The sequence below is a fragment of the Rhinolophus sinicus genome, chromosome 15 (assembly GCF_057876585.1).
Source record: "Rhinolophus sinicus isolate RSI-liver-muscle chromosome 15, RSI-T2T, whole genome shotgun sequence".
In the NCBI taxonomy this organism is placed as follows: Eukaryota; Metazoa; Chordata; class Mammalia; order Chiroptera; family Rhinolophidae; genus Rhinolophus; species Rhinolophus sinicus.
The window spans coordinates 86,536,066-86,558,643 of record NC_142515.1 but is presented as its reverse complement, the minus strand read 5'-3'; the positions used below and the strand labels follow the sequence as shown (position 1 = coordinate 86,558,643).

General features: G+C 45.6%; 1 protein-coding gene across 10 annotated transcripts in view; it reads left to right on the top strand.

The window, feature by feature from the left end:
• Nucleotides 1-22,578, top strand: part of CACNA1A (calcium voltage-gated channel subunit alpha1 A) — a 286,233-nt gene that overhangs the window by 13,570 nt on the left and 250,085 nt on the right. For all 10 annotated transcript variants that reach the window (XR_012498085.2, XM_088792422.1, XM_074338067.2 and 7 more), the window contains exon 2: nucleotides 1,778-2,100. Coding sequence is in view for 9 of the 10 variants with exons in the window: in XM_088792422.1 (XP_088648548.1) it covers nucleotides 1,832-2,100 (269 nt within the window). In the remaining variant the exon portion in view is untranslated. The remainder of the gene's footprint in view (nucleotides 1-1,777; nucleotides 2,101-22,578) is intronic.

Here is a 22,578-nt window from a genome sequence, read left to right as displayed (position 1 = left end):
AATCCGGGGGCGGCCTCATTCTCTCAACGCATCGTCTTACACCTGTGGGTGTTGAGGTAATTTTGCAATATTTGTGCATGGGGTTTAACCTCATAATTCTATTTCATTCATGCTGGCCTTCCAGTGAGTTTGCTTTTCTTGGACAGACATGGAGCTGCTAATGGTGGGGGCTGATTCTGGTGGGAAAAATCCGTTTAGGATTGAAAATATGCTGTTGAATGAGATGTGCATTGTGAAAGCCATAGACTGTCTCACTCCAAGAAGAACCAAGGAAAGTCCTCCCCACGGACCACTAGGTGCTGCGTGATCTGCCGCATCACCTCCCACCCTCATCTCTTCTACTCTCCTCCTCTTTCACTCCTAGACACCCTGGGCTCCTGGTTCCTTGAGCAAGTCACACATGGCTCTACCTCAGGACCTTTGCACATGCTATCCCCATAGCCGGGAACACTCTTTTCTCAGATACCTACATGGTTACTGCATCATCTCCTTAGGTTCTCTGCTCAGATGTCATTTCCTCAGCGATGCCATCTCTGATCACCTATTTAATATACTAATCAGCCCACCCAATACTCCTTATCAGTTCTCAGCAGAGTTGTGTCCCCCCCAAATTCATATATTGAAGTTCTAACCCCCAACAGCCTAGAATGTGACTGCATTTGGAGAAAGACTTTTACAGAAGTAGTTAAGGTAAAATGAAGTCCTAATGCAATATGACCAGTGTCTTTGTGAGAAGAGATTAGGACACAGACATACACAGGGAAGATGATATGAAGACACAGGGAGAAGACTGTCATCTACAAGCCAAGGAGAGAGGCCTCAGAAGAAACCAACCCTGCTGACACCTTCATCTTGGACTTGTAGCCTCCAGAACTGTGAGGAAATAAATGTCTGTTGTTTAACCTGCCCAGTCCATGGCGCTTTGTGACAACAGCCCCAGCAAATAAATACACTTTTCCTGTTTAATTTCTCTCCACGGCACTTTTCAATTCCTAATGTCTACATAACATCCTTATTTTGTTCATTGTCCCTCCTTGCCCCCCTGAGATCATTCGTTCCATGATGAGGGAGACATTTATCTATCTCATTCATGGCTGTGTCCCCAGAGCCTAGCACAAGGCTGGCACATAGTAGGCTCACTCAATGTTTGTTGAGTGAATAAGTGAGTGAAATAGAGACAGAGCTTCCAGGGGTGCTAAGTTCCTCTGGTGTTGAGTATCCACCTGAAACATTTGTGAAAAGTGAGACCCTGTCCCTTTTCTCTTTTCCAAAAACCAGCTGAGGTGGCAAGAGCAGGCTTATTCAACAAATGGCCACAACCCAACATAGATTTTAAAATTGATCCTTGAATTCGTTCTTTCAGTTTTTTAAGTGACTTTCTGGAGCTCACAGGACCCAGGGACCAGAAAAGCCTGAACAAGCAGGCTCCTGATGACCCATTTTGCAGAGGGGAACACTGAGGTGCTGAGAAATCCAGCTTCCCACTTTCTGTAGCTGGCATCTGTGAGGTGGAACATGTGTCTGGGGACACAGCTTATGGTCTTTCACTACCATCACTTGTCTCTGTTGCCAGGCAGCTTCTAAGAACTGGGTTTCCTGCCCTGAGTTGCCAAGGAAATACTAAATCCATTGGGCTGGGCCTGAGGTGTATTTTGACTTCCTGTGAAGGAGGCTGTCTGGTCGCCTGTGCTGTCCCCTGATCTGCCTTCTCTCCTGTCCCTGTGTTCGCTCTTTCTGCACCTCCTCATTCTCCCTCTTTCTCTCTCTCCTCCTCTAGTTTCACCCTGTGCTGGAGGCAGAAGACCCTGAGATTTATGAGCAAAGCCCATGGATGTTGAAGTCCTCTTGGGTCCTGGACCCCATGTTCTCCCCCCACAATTATTATGACGCCCTGCAGGACGGTGGCTCAGGGCCCCCAGGTCCGACCCCCTCGGGCCCACCCAGCATCCCTCAGGTCTCGCAGTCCCACCGGATGAGCGGCAGCTGCGAAGGGCCCCCTTTGAAGCGGCGGGGCGGCCTGGTGGACCACCGGGATGTCATCTTGGCCCACCAGGCACACAAAATCCACAGCACCCCCCAGGCCAGAAGGAAGGAATGGGAGTGAGTATGCACGGGCCAACCCCATCCCTGGGCTGGGGCACGGGTGGGTGGCAGTGCACGCTGTCTCGTGGGGTCAGGCAAAGCTCATTTCTTGCAAACTTTGAGGGGGGATGCATGCCTCTGGAGCACACTTATGAGCTGTGCTGGCTGCTGACACCTCAGATTCCTTCCCTACTTGTTGACCAATATCTGCTGCCTTAAGCCCCCTTGTAGACCTTTAGGGCACCTCATGTTATAGCAACAAAGGGGTTAATTATAGGCGGGGCAGGGCATCTTCTGAGGACCCTGCTCCAGGACTAGGACCTGTTGGCAGATATTTCCAATGAGACTGCGTTCCTGAACTCAGCTGAGAAATGCTTCTTTCTGGGGGGAAAAGCAAGAATTGCACTTCTCAACCTGTGGTTTTGGGGGCAGAAGACAAGTTTGTGCTGAAGGCAGAGAGGGGACTGGGAGAATGGGGTGGTTCTGTCGACTCTGGTCTGGGCCCCCCTTACTCTTTGCCCCTAAAAGTGGGTCTTTTTCTGGTTGTTGCTGTGGGGTCAAGGGTGGGCTTCGAGCCAGCTCTGCTGGTGTGATCTTGGGCCACTGACCTTCCTGGGCTCATAGCCTTATCCGGGAAGTTGCTCTTTCCAGGCTGTTGGAGGACTGAAGGGGGTTTGTGTGAAGGTTCAGTTCTGAGTTCGGATGGAGAGCTGGTAGCTTTTCTTTTTCTCGAGTTTCTTTGCAAACAGCTCAGAGCTGGGGCCCTGGCAGACATCGGGAAGGTGGGATGTGAGTAGAAATTCCAGGGCTATTGGAGCTGAGGCTGACACGGATGCTGATGCCTCCAGGGACCCTGAAATCCCCTCTCCCACCCTCTCCACCCTCCCGTCTGACCTCAGGGAAGTTAGCAAGTCATCTGGGACACCACACACAGCTTTGTCAGGTTTCCCCGATTTTTCGTCTGCTGGGATGGAGAACTGGGTTATATACGCCTGTGGGGTTTGGGGTGTGCTGATGGGGGCTGTGTAAATACAGGGTGCAATGAAAACTGGATTATCAAAATGAGCCACAAAGGACTCAGGTTACATGAGAAAGGTGGTGCCGGTGTGGCCTCTGAGGTGGGTTCCTGAGGTTAGACTGACATCTGGTGGCACATTTGGGCATCATGCAGAAAGGCAATGGTGACAAAGCTTTATTTTCTCACACTGCGGTGGTCCTTTTGACTTTCTCCTCTTCATCCATCTACCCACCCACTCATCCATCCATCCATCCATCCATCCATCCATCCATCCATCCATCCATCCAACCATCCACTGATCTATATTTCTACCTATTCACTCATTTCTCCATCCATCCTTCCATTCCTCAATGTACTCATCCACCTTTCCTTCCATCATCCCTCCCTCCCTCCCTCCTGCCCTCCCTCCCTCCCTCCCTCCCTCCCTCCCTCCCTCCCTCCTGTCCTCCCTCCCTCCCTCCCTCCTGCCCTCCCTCCCTTCCTCCCTCCCTCCCTCCCTCCCTCCTTCCTTCCATGAATAACTAGGGTGCACCTAATACCTCGTGACAATGCTGAACACTACTTCTCTATTATCCCCTCTTCAGGACTCACCTTCTCTCTCCTCTCCATTTATTCCCATGTTTCTCCTGTTTCCTTTCATTTTTAAAAAAAAACAAATTTGATTCTCTCAGAATCAGTGAGGCTTCTCTAAGGGGCTAGAATGAGTTATTTCTGCAGACCCTCTGAAAAGAGATGTTTAGGGGAAGGAAAAGGATTGGTGAATTAAAGAATTAAAAAAAAAAGAACCCTTTTCCCCAAGAAAAATGATAAGTATAATTTATAATAATCACAACTAATGTTTATTGGGCACCTACTGTATGCTAGACATGTTATAATCTTGATGCCCTTTTATAACTCTGCTATGCCCTTGGGCTTGCAGCTAGAAAGTGATAGAATTGTGATTTGAACCCAGAGGCTGTCAGACTCTAAAACTCAAGTTCTTAACCATTTGGCCAAAGAGTGTCCATGTAATAGGAGGTGGCAGGAACTTGCTTTCATATAACTCAGAAAACAAAGTCACATCAGGGAGAAAGAGAATCATTGTAGGATATTTAGAATCAGGAGACTTTGTTTTAGGTGCCATTTCTGCCACAACCACCTGGAATGGCCAACTTCTGCCTCAGTTTCCCATTCTTGTCACTTTTTAGGATCATAAAAAGACTCGAATCTTCATAGCCATGATCTTCAAACTGCTGAACTCTTACCTGTGTCAGTAAAACAAACACATTTTTCACACACCCATAAAAATGTTAAAAGAATGAGATGTCAATGAGAGAAATATTTTTAAATGGTCTTCATTTTTAAAATTCAATAGTATAACACTTTTGCCCTCATGTTTCAGAAGTTTGCCTTTATTTTTTGAATACTGTGTTTTGTAAGACCTTTTTCTTCTGAAAGAAAAGAAAGAGTAGAGAGAAGAGCACAGTGTACTCTGTATACCCATCGCCCAAATTTAATAATTATTAGGATTTGCCAGATTTGTATCATCAATCCATTTTCCTCTTATTTTATGAGCTATTTTAAAGCAAATCCCAGACCTTGTATGATTTTACAAAACTTCAGATTGCATCTCTAAAGCACATGGACACTGTATTACTAATATCACACTGACAATGAGTTTTGTTTTTTTTAAGGGAACAGGACTTTATTGGGGAACAGTGTGTACTTCCAGGACTTTTTTCTAAACCAAGTTGTTGTCCTTTCAATCTTAGTTGTGGAGGGTGCTGTTCAGCTTCAAGTTGTTGTCCTTTCAGTCTTAGTTGTGGAGGGCGCAGCTCAGCTCCAGGTCCAGTTGCCGTTACTAGTTGCAGGGGGCGCAGCCCACCATCCCTTGCGGGAGTCGAAACTGGCAACCTTGTGGTTCAGAGGATGCACTCCAACCAACCGAGCCATCCGGGAGCTCAGCGGCAGCTCAGCTCAAGGTGCCATGTTCAATTTTAGTTGCAGGGGGTGCTACCCACCATCCCTTGCGGGAGTCGAGGAATTGAACTGGCAACTTTGTGGTTGAGAGCCCATTGGCCCATGTGGGAATCGAACCGGCAGCCTTCGGAGTTAGGAGCATGGAGCTCTCACCGCCTGAGCCACCGGGCCGGCCCGACAATGAGTTTTATGTCATCTCATTTCCAGTCCACATTCAAATTTTCCTGTGTGTGTTTTTACAGTTGACTTCTTTGAATCAGGAAGGTCTGTGTATTGTATTTGATTGTCATATCTTTTTTTTTTTTTTTTTTTGCTGTGGTGAAATATACATAACATACAATTTACCATCTAAACCATTTTAAAATGTACAGTTCAGTGTCATTAAGTACATTCACATGGCTGTGCAGCCATCACCACCATCCATCTCCAGAACTGTTTTCATCTTGCAGAACTGAAACTCTGTCCCCATTAAACACTAACGTTCCCTTCCCCTTCCCTAGCCCCTGGCACCCATCATCTACTTTCTGTCTCTATGCATCTGACTCCTGTAGGGACCTCATGTAAGGAATCACACAGTATTTGTCCTTTTGTATCTGGCTTATTTCACTCAGCATCACGTCCTCAGGGTTCATCCGTGTTGTAGCAGGTGTGAGAATTTCCTTCCTTTTAAAAACTGAATAATATTCCGTTTTATGGATGGACCACATTTTGTTTATCCAGTCTCGTGTTAATGGACCCTTAGGTTGCTTGTACCTTTTAATGATTATGAATAATGCTGCCATGAACATAGGTGTATAAATATCTCTTCCAAACTCTGCTTTCAGCTCTTCTGGGCATATATCCAGAAGTGGAATTGCTGGATTGTATGGTAATTATATATATATATATTTTTTTTTTGGTTGTCTAATCTCTTTAGACTTATTTAGTCTATAGCACTCTATCCCCACCCCCCACCCCCTTTCCTATCCCATTGATTCATGGAAGAAACCAGATTAATTGTCCTTCTAGAATATGCTCCATTCTGAATCTCTGTTTGGAAACGCTCACATCAAAACCATGCGGCTTTGCCCATCTGTAGGAATCCGACCAGGCATAGCGCCACCAAGGTGAAGTAACCATAGTGATGGGACTCCACATCACTAAACGTCTTCATGAGAATTTAGAATGCTTTTTGGCCACTTTCTAATAGAGATTGCATGAGCTCACCAGTGTTTTCACTTCTTCCTGTGATTAATGGAGTCCTGGTTCCAGGAGGGGTCAGAGTCCCCGCTTTGCATTTCTCACTGCTCCTTTCTGCTCCCATTCCTATTTTCTTCAATCCTTGCTTTCTAGGCTGAAATCTTTCACTTTGTCAGCCTATATCCCAATCCATCAACCCATTTACACAGGTCTAAACAGACCACGGTACGTCACCGTCATGGTTATTTATCTTGTTTCTTGTCTGTCTCACCCACTAGAATGTCCCTGGCAGGGATGTGTGTCTGTTTTGTTCATGTCTGTGTCCCCAGTTCCTGAGAGCAGGCTGGTACCCAGTAGGTGCTCGGTAAATATTTATTGAATGAACACATTCGATGAGAATGAATGAGGGTCACTGCCAACTGGCTAAATAGATTTGGGTCAACCAGACATTGAGGATTAAGAAAGCCAATGCTTCTCTTCATTTTAGATGAAACAATAACAGAGATGGAAGTTCGAGTATTTGGTTCCACTCTTCCACAGATGTACTCACTGGGGGTGCCCCTAACCCACTTTGGAGGTTCTTGTACCCAGAGTGAAATGAGGAGGTGCTGCCTCCCTCCACCTCTCCTCTCCCCTCCATGGTACCCTTTTCTCTGCCCCCTTCCTTTGCTCCTCTTTCTTCCTCCCTCCTCCCTTCTTTCTCCTTTCAACCGACACTATCTCCCTTCCTCACTCCTGTACTCCTTTCTCCTTCCAGCCCCTCTTCTCTCTCCCTTTCCCTCTTTCCTCCTCCCATTTACCCCTGACTTTATCCATTCCTCGCCCCTTCACTCCTTCGTCTCTCTCTCCTTCTCTCCCTTCCTCCTTCTTTCCTCTTCCTTCCTTTCCCCTCCCTCTCTTTCCTCCCCCCTCCTCTCTACTCTTTACTTTCTCCCTTCCTCACCCCTTCATCCCTCCCTCCTTCTCTCCTACTTCTTTTTCTTCACTAATATTTAGGACACCACCTCTGGGCTCAGCTCCACGTGGGGCCTTGGGGACACATCAGTCAACAATCTTCTCTTTCCAGAATGACAGTCTCAACCCAGCAGGAAAAGTCAACATGAAAGAAATGATGACAAGCAGGAAGAGTGCCCAGATGGGGGCTGTGCAAGGGTTGGGGGGAGCAGAGGGCTTCCAAGGAGGAAATGAATGTCCAGCCTTCTTCTCACACTTTATGGCATTTGGATCCCCTGTGGGGTCTTGTTAAATGCAGATTCCCATCTGGCAGTTCTGGGCTGGGGCCTGGGACTCTTAGTTTCTTTCTAACAGGCTCATCAAGTGAGGTTGATGCTACTGTCCATGGACCCTGGTCTGAGCAGCCAGATTCTAAGCCACTATCATCCTCCTCCTCAGCAGCAAATAGAGGACCTACAGGGAGAGGAGAGCTAAGTGAACATCCATGAGAACCATGAATAATACTTACTGCGCTGTGATGATAATAATAACCAATATTGATGGAGTATTTGCTGTCTGCAGGGCACAGCTGCAAGCCCTTTATGTATAGTCATTTAGCCCTCATCACCATTGTGATAATAGATTGTGCCGCATGTCCCTTTCCAAAGCATTGCTGAGTTCTGTGTCACACACAACAGTCTCATGGAGCAGCTAGAGCAGGCGTCATTGTTATTATTACTATTATTTTGCTCCTTATGCAGATAGGCAAACCAGGACAGGGACGGTGCAACCCTGACTTCCAGGCCAGAGCTGGGCATTTCTAGGATATGGGGGCTCAGGCCCAGCCTTCCTGCAGGTCACCAGCTGTGGCTGAGGTGAGCAGCCTGAACTGTCCTGGTCCCTGGGGCCTAAGTGGACAGGAGGGGATACACAAGATGGGGAAGAAGCAGGAATGAATTCTTCTGGTGAATCAATTTTCCCATTTATTCTCTGCCCCTGTCCCCCATTCTTTCCACCTTCAATGCCCAATAAGATAGTTCTATGGTTTTCAGTGGGAAAATTGGGATTACTTAGGATTATATGGGACTGTTGGTAAAATGACTAATGCCACCGGACCCTATAGAGAGATGATTAACTTTTATGTGGTTATCTCAATGATTATTGAGATGGATCTAAATTTTCCATGGCTCCCACCTCTCTTGGGGAAAAGCCAAAGTCCTCCCCAAGTCCCTCAAGGCCCTATGTGATCTGCCTGTCACCTCCCTACTTTCACCTCTTCCTACTCTCCCCCTTGCTCACTCTGCTCCAGCCACATGGGCCTCCCCATTGTTCATCAAACACATTAGGGCAGTCCTGCCTCAGGACCTTTGCACTAGCTGTTTCCTCTGGTGGGAATGCTCTTCCCCCAGGTACCCACATGGCTCCTCCCTCTTTTCCTTTCAGTCTTTACTTAAAGGTCACCTCTTCAACAAGCCTTTCCTCACCACCCTATTTAAAATGCAGCGCCTATTCATATCGATTTCCCCTGCTCTCCTTTATTTTTCCCATTAGCCCTGGTGACCAATTCATAGGTATGATGTGTTTGGCTTTTATTTTATTGAGTGTATTCTCTCTGCTAGCTCCATGAGGGCAGGAATTTTTGTCTGGTTTGTTTGCTAGGTCCTCTGGTTCTAGAACAGGGCGGGTCCAGCAAGGCACAGTCAATGGGCCAAATCTAGCCAGACACCTGTTTTGGTATGGCCCACAGGCTAAGAAGGTTTTTACATGTTTATGTGGTTGGGGAAAAAAACAAAAGAATAATATTTCTTGATATGTGAAAATCATATATAATATTTCTTGATATGTTAAAATCATGTATCACATTTGAATATACAAAATTCAAAGTCCATGAAGTTCTACTGGAATGCAGCCTGGTTGGTTTTTGTGCATATGTATTGTTTGTGGCTATGTTTGCGACACAGCGGCGGAGTTGAGTCTTTGCAACAAAGACTGGCCTGAAGTCTTTGTTTACTGCAGGCCAGTCTTTGTTGCAAAGATTCAACTTGAGAGTAAAAATATTTACTTTCAGGCCCTTTACAGAAGTTTGAGGACCCCTGGGCTAGAACAGTGCCTGGCACTTAGTGCTAAACCCTTCTCCCCTCTCGCCTGCGACTGCCACGACCAACCACCAGGTGGAGCTGTGGCTCCCGAGCGAAAACGGAAAGTGGTCCGTTCACCCTCCCTGGTCCACACCTCTCGGCCTCATCCTTCCCGCTCCCGGTGGACAGTGTTTTGAGAAATGGAAGGCAGCCCCAAAGAAAGAATCCAATTTTCATCAGATATGGAGATTTCTTTTTTCATACCCAAGGGGGCTTAGTAAAGACGAATTGGGGTTGACTTAGGATTTGAAGGGCCCTTAGAGAGCTGAAAGGTTCCACGTAGTTCCTGAGGTGAAATGTGGGGGCCAGTGTGGCTTTGATCTGGGGTGTGGTTGAATTTCTGGCCTGGGAGCGAGAGGGCAGGTTCAAATCCCATCTCTACCCCTTGCTGACTGTAACTGGGGGAAGGGATATTCTCCTTCTCTTTGTACCTCAGTTTCCTTGTCTGTAAAGTGGGAGTAACAGCAGCACCCGCCTCTGGGGTTCTTACAAAGATGAGATTCAATGCATTACTATAGGGCATGCATTTAGAACAGTGCAGACACACAGTAAGCCTTGCTGACAGTGTGTGATGGTCCCAGGGAGCGTAAACTGTTAAGCAGCTGGAGTCCTCAGTTTACACAGTTAAAAAAAAATAGTAAGTTGTTTAGACATCACAGTTAAACTGAAACCTGACCTTTAAAGAAGACCTGCTTGGGAATCAGAGCACTTTTTTTCTTTGCTTTTTTAAGGGAGGCGGTTGTACAATTCTAGCCTAGCTGATATTAACAAAAAATAGGTCTGGTCCCAGGGAGCTTCTTTTTCAGTGCAGTTGGCTGGTTTTTAGTGCATGAAGACCCTCCTTCTGTCTTTTGAATTAGCAGCTTTGGTTGAGGCCAGCCATTGAAGGCCCAGGAAGGTCTCCCCACAGATGGTGTGCGTGTCCCCCTCATTCCTCATGATCTATCAGGTTTTTCCACAGTAGTCTTTGGAACCCAAGCAGCTTGTGAACCTACATTCCCTCCTCCCCCGAATCACCACCTGTCCACCGCTGGTTCCCATTTTGTTTTTCTGCCACCATCACTCTAAAAGTCTGTCCTTTCAACACCTAAAATTTCTCTTGATAGTGTCTGCGCACTCTCTTTCCAGGCTCCCTTAACTGCGTCCACCCAGCTCTGCCTACACTTCCACCATTATTACTCTCACGTTGGTCAGGTCTCACTAACCTTCCTTCTGTTCCCTGCATTTTCACCTCTGGGCCTTTGCAGTTGCTGTTCCCTCTGGAACATCCTTGCCATGGCTGGCTCCTTCTGGCATTCCAGTTTTAGCACCGATGGCAGCTCCTCATGTAATCACTGTGGACCACATCACTCTGTTCATTATTTACAATTATGTATTTACTTCTAAGTTGGATTGCCAGTAACGTGAAACATGGTTTTTTATTGTCTTCTTTTCTACCACTGGATCCCCAGTGCTTAGAAAACTGCACAGTGCATAGAAGGTGCCAGTGTTTGTTGAGTGAATAACTGATTGATCTTTGGGAACTGAACATCTATGTTGATGACCTGTCTCTGTCTCTGGCTTGGAGGCCTTCAAGCCCCTCAGAGCAAGTGAGCATCCTTATCTCTTTAGTTCTCTGCCCAGAGCATTCTCTGTTTCCAAGTCCTGCATGCTGTACTCAAGGGGGTCGGCCTGGAGGAGGAGGCAGACATGCAGACAAGCAATTGTACGCAGCATCTAGGGCTTCACAGAGACTAGTTTCCATTGTGTTCCACAACCACCATGGGCCCAGCCTTGGGTCAAGGGGCTTAAGGTATGAGCTCATGAGGTCCTCACTCCATCACCCATTTCACAGGGGAAGCAACTGAGGCACAGAAAGGAAAATATTGAAGCCAATAGGGAAGAACCAACCCCAGATGTGTCTGAGTCCAGAGCCCAAACTTTTAAGCTTTTAAATCCTGTCCTTGCAAGATCATGAACTTGGAAATGACTGGCACATAGTAGACTGAATGAGTGAATGAAGTGTGATCACTAAGCTTTTTCCTGCCCTTCAGGTACTAAACTCCATGAAGGCAAGGTCCTTTTCTTATTGATCCTTGAATCTCTGGAATTAGCACAGAGTTTTACAGGTAGAAGTCACTCGATATCTGTTGAACTTGGTTGTGTCAAGTCTGAGACAGATTCAGAATGAAATCTATAAAATCCTGAAGGCAAGTGGGGCACACATACCCCAGTCTCTAAATCCTGGCTGCTGGAACTGGCCTAAAAGAGGCCAAACTGGGATAAAATAAAATGAAATAATTTCTTACCTTCTAACATTTCCAACTTGTACAGTCCCTTTGGGGAGGGGGTCAGATGTTTAGCCTAGGGCTACAAATCAGATACACAACAGTGCAGTAGAAAACAATCTCACCATCTCCTTGAAATGCCACTTTGCTAAGCAAATGTGTTCTTTGACTAGCGAAGAAGGCTGTTCTTGCCTGTTTTAAGTTCTGAAGGGCCCCCAAATGTGGTGTGAAGGACAGATTTGGGGGCAAAAGGAGCTGCTTTTAAATCTTAGCCCATCCCACTGGAGCTGGTGACCTTCGGCAAATGCCACAGCCTTTGCTGGTGGGGCGGGTGTGGAGGGAGAGGAGTGATTACAAAAGTTCTTAGTGCAAAGAGTCTGGGAGAGTGCATTGACAAGTCAGGGCTCAGAGGAAAAGTTAGCCTTATCTCTCCCCTCCTGTGGTCTGGGGATTGTCTTGGCAATATTTACATGTAGTTCCTCCAATCTGCATCTTAGGTCAAGGGATTCTGAATAAGAGCCCACACAGCTTTGTGGCTCTGGAGGTAGCTTGGCTGGATTCATAGTCTAGTTCTGCTACTTGCTGTGTGAACTTGCACAAGTGACTCCACCTCTCTGAGCCTTAGTTGCCTCATTTGTAAAATGTGGAATATAACAGCACTTGCCTCATAAGATTATCGCAAGGAGTAAACATTTGCAAAATGCTTAGAACAGTACCTGGCACGTTATAAGTGTTACAGATGTGTTAAGTTTAATAAAACGAACAAATTCCCACCCACGCTCCCAGTTGTGACCTCAAAAAGGGCACAAACTTTATCTTATTGATCATGTATCACCAGGGTCAAACCACATGGTAGGTGATTAGTAAAGGTTGGATGGAAGCTGATATGAGACTAGAATGAATTTGTGGCTAAGAGATGAAAATATAACCTCTAAATCTGGGGTGCCAGCTCTGGAGGTCACGTGGTCATTTGGTCTCTATTGCGAAAACTCAACTTTACCGATATAGCATGAAAGCAATCATAGAAAATGTGTAAAGGAATGAGCATGGCTATCAGTAAAACTTTATTTATATGAACAAGCAGTGGGCTGAGGGCTGTGGCTTGGTGACTCCGTCTCTAAATCATAGTGAGAGGTTAGTGGGAACAAAGCGGTGTTTCAGATGGTGCTTTCTGTAGAGACGGTAATATCAAAAGCCACCAGTGGTATCCCTTAAACCTCAAATGGAGCATCTATTTATTTATGTTATTAGTATTTATTCAGCACAGATGCTGTTTACATGTTGATCATTGTAATAGGCACTGTCATACTTAAAAAAAAAATCTTTAGAACAACCTTGGTGAATATCTTTAATTATCCTTCCCTCCTTTTTAAAATCAGGAAAGTAGAACCCAGAGTGGTTAAGTAACTTTTCCAAGGTCATACAGGTCAGAAATGACATTTCAACCCCGCTGAGTTAGTTTCTAAAGCTCTGGCCTTTTCCTCCCGGGCCAGAGAAGGGCTGGGGCCTTCTTTCAAAGCTGCCATTTAAATGTTCACAGCCACACACTCAGGCTCAAAAGCAAGCCTCTGAACATGGGGAAGCATCTAAAGACTAATACAAATGCATTGAGACACACATAATGGAAATTCTTTAGAAATTGGCTGGAGCCTGTGCACTGGCTGGGCCTGTTGGTGGGCCCACTGGAACATTCTGGAACTCTTCAGTTCTTGCCTCAGCAATGAGGATGCCCTGTTTAAAAGAAGCTTCATCCAACGGGGCCAGGCTGGAGGGCTCCTTGAGTTTCTCTGTCGTGGAGGGTGGGACTCTTTCTCCTCCATTTTCTTTCACAGCCCTGGCGGGAACCCTCAAATTTACCTGAAATGCCAGCTTGTTTGATTCCTACAAGTGCACCCAATTTTCAAGGGCTGACCCATTCTCTTTAGATGTTTCCAAAATCTCCAGTCCTGAGTCAGGCCTGTGTGCTGGCCTCTGGTTGACTTCGGTAGGTGAGCAGCACGGCAGGGTCATGGATTTCTTTGTGTTGGGGAAGGGTTTTTGGTGACAGTGCGTCTATGTGGCTTTGGCTGCTCTGCAGGATACTCCTTCATGGCCTTGAACGCACAGCACCGCCCCTTGGAGGGCCTGTTAAAACACAGACATTGCAGGGCCTACCTGGAGTTTTTGATTCAGCAGACCTGGGAGGGGCCTGAATATTTGCATTTCTCGTAAGCTCCCAGGTGGTATGGTCCGGACACCCTACTTTGAGAAGCACGGCTGTAGGTCAGTGGTTCCCAACTTTGGTTGTACATCTGGATCACCTAGGAAGTCCTTAAAAATCCCAGTGACAGGCTGTCCATACCCTAGAGAGTCCCACTCTGAGAGTGGAGTCCAGGCATTGGCATTTAAAAAGTTTGCAGATTATTCTAACGTTTATCTGTGCTTGAGAATCAATGTGCAGGTCAGCTCTGTTCACTTTACTTATGATACCCTCAGGGGAGACCCCCCAGGTTTATGCACAACTTGGATATTTAAAATCCGCTGGGAGATGAAAAAAAATCACGATGTCTAATCCATTCCTAAGCCAATGCGGAATTATTCTTGTATGATTCACTGTTTGGATCCTTATTCTTTTGGCTTCAATGATTTCCTCTCTGTGTATTCAGAGCAGATATTCAGCTGGAACACATTGGTACAGCTGATTGTTAAAATACTAAAATATTTCCACACCAGTTAGTAAATAGCTGTGGCCTGGAGCTGTACCGCGTGAGCTCCCCCACTTGCCAGGTCCCTTCCTGGGTCCTCCCTCGCTTCCTGACAGTCCACACTCCAGGGGTGGTGCCTCTTGCTAGCTGTTAAGTATTTTTAAATTTCCCCCCAGTGCATTTGAACGACTTGCTCATGTCTGTGTCTTTAGTTTTGGTGTCTGAGCAAATGGGTATCTCAAATAGGTAGGAAGGTCAGTGTGCAAACTCAGGGGTGTGGGAAAGCTCCTCTGTGATTGGAGAGGGGATTGGAGTGGCGCTGATTCCAATTCTGGTTGTAACACTGACCAGCTGGGGCAGTTGTCTAACCTCTCTGTGCCTCAGTTTCCCCAGAGGGCTGGGTGAGACTTAAATAGAAGTAATGTGTGGACAGGTCTTAGAATGGGGCCTGGAATGTAGTTAGCATTATAAGAGTGCTAGCGTTTGTATGAGTTACCTAGGACTGTGTAACAAATGGCTACAAACCATGTAACACATCAGCACAAATTCAGTGACTTTAGATAACACGCATTTATAATCTCATGGTTTCTGTGGCTGAGGATTTCTCTGTGGCTTAGCTGGCTCCTCTGCTTCTAGACCTCTCACAAGGCTGTAATTGTTAGGCCTCTGAATGTTAGAGACCTTGACTTAATAATGTTAGGTCTCTGAATGTTAGGTCTCAGTGACCTTGACTTAGAGACAGAGCCATGTCTGCAAGAAAACAACAAAATGTCTGTTGGCCTGCACGTGCAGATAGAGCGAAACTTGCGATCACAGAAATCGCCACAAAACAGCTACTGGCTTACCGGTAGGGAGCATTTTCTCTTCAAACAATGCTATCCTGTCAGCACAGCCCCTATAAAACCCTCCTCAACCCCTTCCTTGGGGCTGCAAGTCTCCTTTAGACAGGCAGCCAGGGCTATAGCTGTCTTTGCTCAGCCCGACAGACTTTCTCTTAATAAAATAAACCTTCTCTTAATAAACTTTCTTAACTTGCCTGACTGTGCACGTTCCTTTATCGGCCGACCTATCAGTAACCAAGGTGTTGGCCAGCACTGGGTTTCATCCGAAGGCTGGACTGGCACGGATCTGTTTCCAAGAACCTCTGCTTGTTGGCACTATTCAGTTCCTTGCAAATAGTTGGACTAAGGGCCTCAGTTCCTAGCTGGCTGTTGGCCAGAGGCTGCTGTCAGTCCCTCCCAATCTGGCAGTTGGCTTCGTCAAAGTTGACAGATCATGTTTTCCCGAAAATACGACCTAGTTGGACAGTCAGCTCTAATGCGTCTTTTGGAGCAAAAGTTAATATAAGACCCAGTCTTATCTAACATAATATAATATAAGACCAGATCTTATATTAATTTTTGCTCCAAAAGACGCATTAGAGCTGATTGTCTAACCAGGTCGTATTTTCGGGGAAACACGGTGGAGAGAGAATTTGCTAGCAAGATACATAGAAGCTGGAACCTTTTTTGTAATCTAATCAGGGAAGTGACATCCCCTCAAAGCTGAGGTATTCTATCGCTTGGAAGTAAGTTGCACAGGAAAGAGGATTCTGCAAAGTTGTGACCACCAGGAGGTGGAGAACACCCGGGTCATTCTTAGAAGCTGTGTGCCATAGAAGTCGTCGTCTCTTCATTCCTGGGTATAGGTGATGTAACTTCAGTCATCATCACTACCCCTTGGGGCGTGGGTGTCATGCAGTGTCAAAGCATCCAGTGTGAGTCATCAGTCCACACTGGTTACCTTTGAGACCCTCCTTTGTCCCAGCAGCAGGGTCCTCTCAACTTGGAAACTCAACTGCTACTGAGACAAGTATAGGACCCAGGAACCTTTCCTGAGGGTCTGGCCACTTCAGATGCCCCATGTATCCTTCTACTCTTGGGGAACAGTCAGTCTGTACTTGGGGGATTTCCTAACCTCTCTTTCCTCCCACTTGCTACCCTCAAAGTCACCCTCCTCCCTCTGTTCTTGGGCACAGCTGGTCTAATTTCCTCAATGAGGTCAGGATTTCCTAAGAGACAAGAAACATGTGGACTTCGAAGAATATTTCTTTCTTCTGAGAGAGGAGACCACAATCTTTTATAACAGTGTTGTGTTACACAAGGGATGAGCAAAGTTAGAGGGGTGTACAGGTGGGAGCGATCTTCTGGGGCCTCAAGAGTGGGTCACAGAGGCGGTGAGGAGGGTTTCCTGGGGCAGGAAGTTGGGGGCGGGGCTAAAGAGGCCCCCAGTTATTTTGGGTTTGAATAACCCCAAAGTTAGTTATTCAACGGAAGCTGGTGGATACCATGTGCAAATATGGGCTCAGTATGACTAAATCTTCTGATTTTATGTGAAAAGGCAAAAATTTCATTTTTGTGTAATCTTCTGACTTGTTCTTAATGAGATATTTCTATTGTAAGATGTGGGTAGACCAAGAGAGCAATCTGTGAGCACTCTGTAACATCTGCTGTGAACCCTAGTACTTAATGTAAATATTAGGTTGGTACAAAAGTAATTGTGGTTTAAAAGGTTAAAAATAATTGCAAAAACCGCAATTACTTTTGTACCAACCTAATACTAGTTATTAATTTTATTATGGATTCTTAAAATGAGAAGATAAAGTGAACAAAAGAGAGGTCTGGAGAGAAGAAATGCAGCAAGGCAGGGGAGAGAAATGGTGGATCTGAATTAGGACAGAAGTGTTGACAGTAGGATGGAGAGATTCAGAACCGTTTCAGAAGAACAATCCACAGGAACCACTTGCTCATTGGCCAGGGCTGCGATTCTTACTACTTGCTGAGCCCTTTGCAGTGCAAGGAAGCCAGGGGGCCCTTCTCAAAATTGTGTTTTTAGATGCGTAAAATCAAACACAAAGTAGACTAATTATAATGAAAATTAGTTATCAAAGTATCTTCAGTGGAGCTGCATAGTGTAACAAAGGTGCTCCTTTAATAACATGTGAAAAACAAGATCTAGTGACAGGCTTACCCTTTTTAAGGTGGTGATGCGAGTCATGATTATTTCAAGATATTTGCAGTGATTGTAATGTGACATACAAATACGCTTTGTGTTGATGACAAAGTCATACGTGGTGCTAACGCTATTAATACTACTGCGATTCATTGCTTCCATTCATAATTTCAGCTAGAGGTCGTGAAAATTAAGATGTGAATTTTTTTCCCAGTGGAAGTCACAGACACCCTGAAATAAAAACAAGTTAAGTGCCCCTTGATCCAGGGAGTGAAGAAAGAGGTGGTTCAAAGGGAATTCTGAGGTTTCTGGTCTGGGGAGGATCAAAGTGGAGTTACCCAGGAAGCTGTAAGAAGTGAGAGGATAGAGCAGAGGGGAGAGGAAGAGGGTAAAAATAGAGCTGGGGAGGGGACTGTGAGGACTAGAGCCCAGTAGCTAGGCCTGCGGGCTTGGGAGCCCGAGTGTCTGGGTCCAAATCCTGGCCCAACTTTCTACCAGCTTTGTGAGCATAGTGGCTTCAACTGCACCTCACTTCTGGTTCCAAATCCAGACTCTGTTGGCTTGTATATCAGTTACTGGACCAACCTCTTGTGCCTCAGTTTACCCAACTGTAAAATGGGAGGTTGGTGATGACAATTGCATCACCTACCTCCCAAAGGTATTATCAAGATCAAATGAGTTAATTAATACATGCAAAGAACAGTACTTGGCACATAGTAAGTGCTGATGTAGATAGAGCCATTATTATAGAAGTGATGGAAGTGAATGAAGTTCATCATTAATTATTCATTCAACACTGAGGCAGAGAACAAATCAGACAAGATTTGTTCTTGGGGTTTAAATTGTATAAGGAGAGACAAATAAAGCACAAGTAAATGAAAAGTGGAATAATTTGGGGTAATGATAAGTGATAATAAAACAGGGTATTGTAGTAAAATGTGACTGGGATGGGAGCATCTTAGAGAAGGTGTTGAAGGACGGCCCATCTAGTGAGCTGACACTGGAGCTGAGTCCTGAATGAAGAGGATGAGCCACGTGTGCACAGTTCTTGGAGAACAAAGTTCCAGGCAGAGAGAATAGCAAGTGCAAAGGCCCTGAGGCAGGAATGTGCCTGGTCTGTTTAAGAACCAGCAAGGCAGCCAGTGTGGTGGGAAATGGTGTTGAAATGTTGGTGGGGGAAGCCCCTGTGTTATATGTCAGGGATATAAGGATGAATACATCCCCGTGAGAGCCCTCAATGAATTCAAGGACAGCCATAGACTATTCCAATGAAGTAGATACTTTAAGAAAGGTATAATCCAGGGATTCGCAATAATTTCTAAAGAATTCATGAACCAAGACCAAAAGATAAGCAGGAAATCACCCAAGAACAGAACAAGAAAGATAAGACATGATCTCTGGAGCTAGCTAGAAGAACCAGCTAAGGAAATGATGGTTGGGTCATGAAAAGCAAGGGAAGGTAGTGTATCAAGGAGATCCCACCGAGGGCTCAGGTAGACAGAAATCAGGAAGAAACCAGGTGTTGGCCAAGTGGGGTGAGCAACGGCTCAAAGCCAGATGTGTCATGTGGGGGGAGGGGGAGATGAGTGAGCCGCACGTCTATTCTCCTAATCACTGAGTGTCAGGATATGAGAGTCATGCTTTGACTCATCTCTTTCTTTCAATACTGGGAATTGGTGTGTCATCGAGCACTTTCTATTCTTGCTGTGAAATGTCTTGCTCATCCACCATTGATGGGTATTGAAGAACCCCACCAAGTTCTGATGCTGAGTTCCGATCTTCATCAGCCTGTGTGCTCATGACTGCACCAACCTCTTCGCTATTTCCTCAAATGGCCGCCCCCTCCTTCCACTTGTCAATTTCATTCTTCAACATGCTGTCCCTTGTATGCTGCCGACCCTTTCCATCTGAGTTTTCCTCAGACATTTACTCCACTCCTGTGTTGTTCCAGGCATTGGGGTAGGGGTTGGATAGCACTTGTTCCCATTTCTCAGTCAACTTGGATGAGGTTCTTACCCTTGAGGACTTTACATTCTGAAGGAAGAGCAATTGGGAAGGCAGCGATTACGATAGTTGCTGGTGATATTGACCACTGGTGATATTTCTGGCTCTCTGCTTCCTCCAGCTTGAGGATCAATATAAGCACACAACTTGCTTTGGTTAACAAAAGGCGAGGGGAAGTGACTTGAGTCATTGCTGGGTAGGAGTTTAAAAAGGAAATATGTGACATGCCACGTTCCCTTCACCCTGCTGTGACAAGATGGATGTCTATCATTCTGGGTCCAGGTGAAGGCCTCCTGCTGCTGGAGCTGGACATGCAGCAGGTATAAGAAATAAATATTTGTCTTGTTAGCTACTGAGATTTGGGGTGTGTGTTACAACAGCAAAATCAGGCCCTCCTGACTATGACCAGAACACTTGTGACTTCCTCAGACACTGCATGCTGGTTTCTCTTTACTATATATGAGCATATTCTTTGCTTTGCTTCTAATTCCTTTCCAAATCCTATTGATTCTTTAAAAATAGCTTCAGTGAAGCCTTCTTTAAACTTTCATAACATTTACAGTCCCTATATCACTATTTAGCGCCTAATCTTTGGCTGTGGTGGATATTTTGCTGTGGTGTCATAGGTGAGTCTTGTTTCATTACTATTATGGGCTGAATTGGGTCCCCCACCTCCAAATTCATACATTGAAGTCCTAACCTCCAGGACTTCTGAATGTAACTGTATTTGGAGAGGGGTCTTTAAAGAGGCAATTAAGGTAAAATGAGGTCATATGGGTGGGCTCTCATCCAGTATAACTGGAGTCTGTAAAAATGGAAGCGATTAGGATACACTCAGAGAGGGATGACCAAGGGAAGACACAGGGGAAAGGTGACCATCTACAAGCCAAGGAGAGAGAGGCTTCAGACACTTTGATCTTAGACTTCCAGCCTCCAGAACTGTCAGGAAATAGACTTCTGTTGTTGAAGCCCTCTAGACTGGGGTCCTCTGTTATGGTGACTCTAGCCAACTAAGACATTCACTGCAGACTGTGAACTTCTTAAATGCGGGGCCATTGCACCTTCTGTTCCCTCTTCCTGAGATGCTCTTCCCTCAGGATGGCTCCTCCCTTGCCTTCTTCAGGGCTTTACTCAAATGTCACCTTCTTAGCGAGGCCTCTCTAACTATCCTGTCTGTAATTAGAGCCCACACACATTTCCTATTCCCCGTTCCTTTTAAAAATATTTTCCTTCGCCCTTAGCCCAATCTACCACAGTACACATTTTACTTTTTTATCCTGCTTATTGTTTGTTTCTCTCCACCCACAGTCTAAGACATCAGCCCTCCATGGGCAGGACTTTTGTCGGCTGTATCCTGACATCTAGAACAGTGCCAGGAGTCAGGAGGAATTCAGCAAATATATTCGAATGAATGAACAGATGGGTGAATAATGAATGAGAACTTTTGTGGAACTTCTTTTGAATCCCTCATACTGCCTTGTGCAGTGTGAAGCATACAGTGGTTGCTTAATCAACACAGGCTGATTACATGAGTGGCATCACAGCTTCCTAGGAATGTAGATTTTTTTGAACAAAGACTTCTATTTGAAAATTTTGGCAGAGATCTGCTAATAAAAGATGAGATGAATATGGGATAGTACAAAGGAGGCATAGTCTGTAAGTTGGTAATGTGAGTGAGTCTGAGAAATATGGACACAGAAAATTGTGTCCTAAATTGTGGGAAGTGGAAAACCCAGAATTTTGGAATCAGAGGTATTGGTTATAAAGCCTTTGGCTGCAAGTAACAGAAAACCCAGTTCACACTGTTTGTTTTTTAACTTGAGTATAATTCATATAACATAAATTTAACCATTGACCCATTTTAATGTGTACAATTCAGTGGAATTTAGTACACTCACAATGTTTGCAACCATCACTTCCGTCTAGTTTCAAGACATTTTTATCAGCCCAGAAGGAAACCCCATACTTTTATAAGTATAATAATAATAGTAAGTATAATAATAATAAGAACAAAACGTTGTTGGTTCCCATAACTGCAAGTCTAGTGGGATGTGGGCTTCAGGCACAGTTTAATCAAGGATCCAGCTTTATTTGTCTGCCATTCTCTCAGCATTTGCCTCTTCTGGGGGTTGGTTTTATTCCCAGGCTGTCTTCTCTCAGGCTTACAAGATGTTGGTCACTCCAGATAACCAACGTCCCTGTTCACAGTTAAGAAGAGGCAAAGCCTGGCTTCCTGGAGTAATCTCTTTAGAGCAAAAAGGTTCCTTCCCAGAAACCCCCAGAAACCTCTCCTTGGGTTGTATTGATCCATGTTGACCCATGCTGCCCATCAGTGAACCCATTGTTAAAAATGAGGTTACGGTTGACCATAATCTACCTACATTAACCAGCTGGATGGCTAATGGCTCTGGCCCACTGCCTGAGATGAGCCTGAATTTGCATCCTGACTCCGTCACCTCCCAGCTGTGTGATTATGCACCCATGACTCAACCTCTCTGAGCCTCAGTTTCCTCATCTGAAATGGAGATCATGTTACCTGTTCATAGAGTTCTCAGGAGTATAAAGTGAGTGATAGATGTACAGTACCCAGCATAGTCTGACAAGACTAACCACAACCAGCAGCTAGCAGATAAAAGCCTGAAGGATAGCAGCTTTTGGCTGCTGTTTGCACAACTTCGGGGCACCATTTACGTGGACTATACATGTGACAGTGCCCTCTGGAATTGTACAGCTAGGCAGATTTGCAAAATGCTTTCCAAGGAGTTACTTAACTAACCTTCCCCATGGGTTAGGCACCATCATTGCCCCTATTTTGCACATGGGGAAACTGAGGTACAGGGGTTAAATGGTCACTTGCCCTGGTCACACAAGACATAAGTGGCATTCGAACCCAAACAGCCTGACTCCAGATCTTGTCCCCTTGTAACCACCGGGCAGTTGGTCTCTAGTATTGCTAGCCATTGTGCTCAGCCTCCAGCATTTCCTCTTCCAGAAACCCAATGAGGCAGAAACCACTGATACAAGTGACAGATGCAGGGAAACCACATCCCAAAGTTCCCCCGCAGGAGCTGCGATTGAACCCACTTCTGCTTGACACTTATGTGCGTCCTCCCAGCTCCGTACCAGGCGGCCCTGAAGGTCTCTGCACTAACCTGAGCTCCTCGGAGGCAACTGAGATGGGAATCAAAGTCATTATGGTGATGGTTGCAAAATATTAATATTTCAGTGAGTGGGTTTCAAACTCTGTAAACAGGTGTGGTCCTCTTCTGCTCCTTTGTAAAGACGCAATTTACTTAAAGCAGAGGAACCCGAGCTCAACTTAA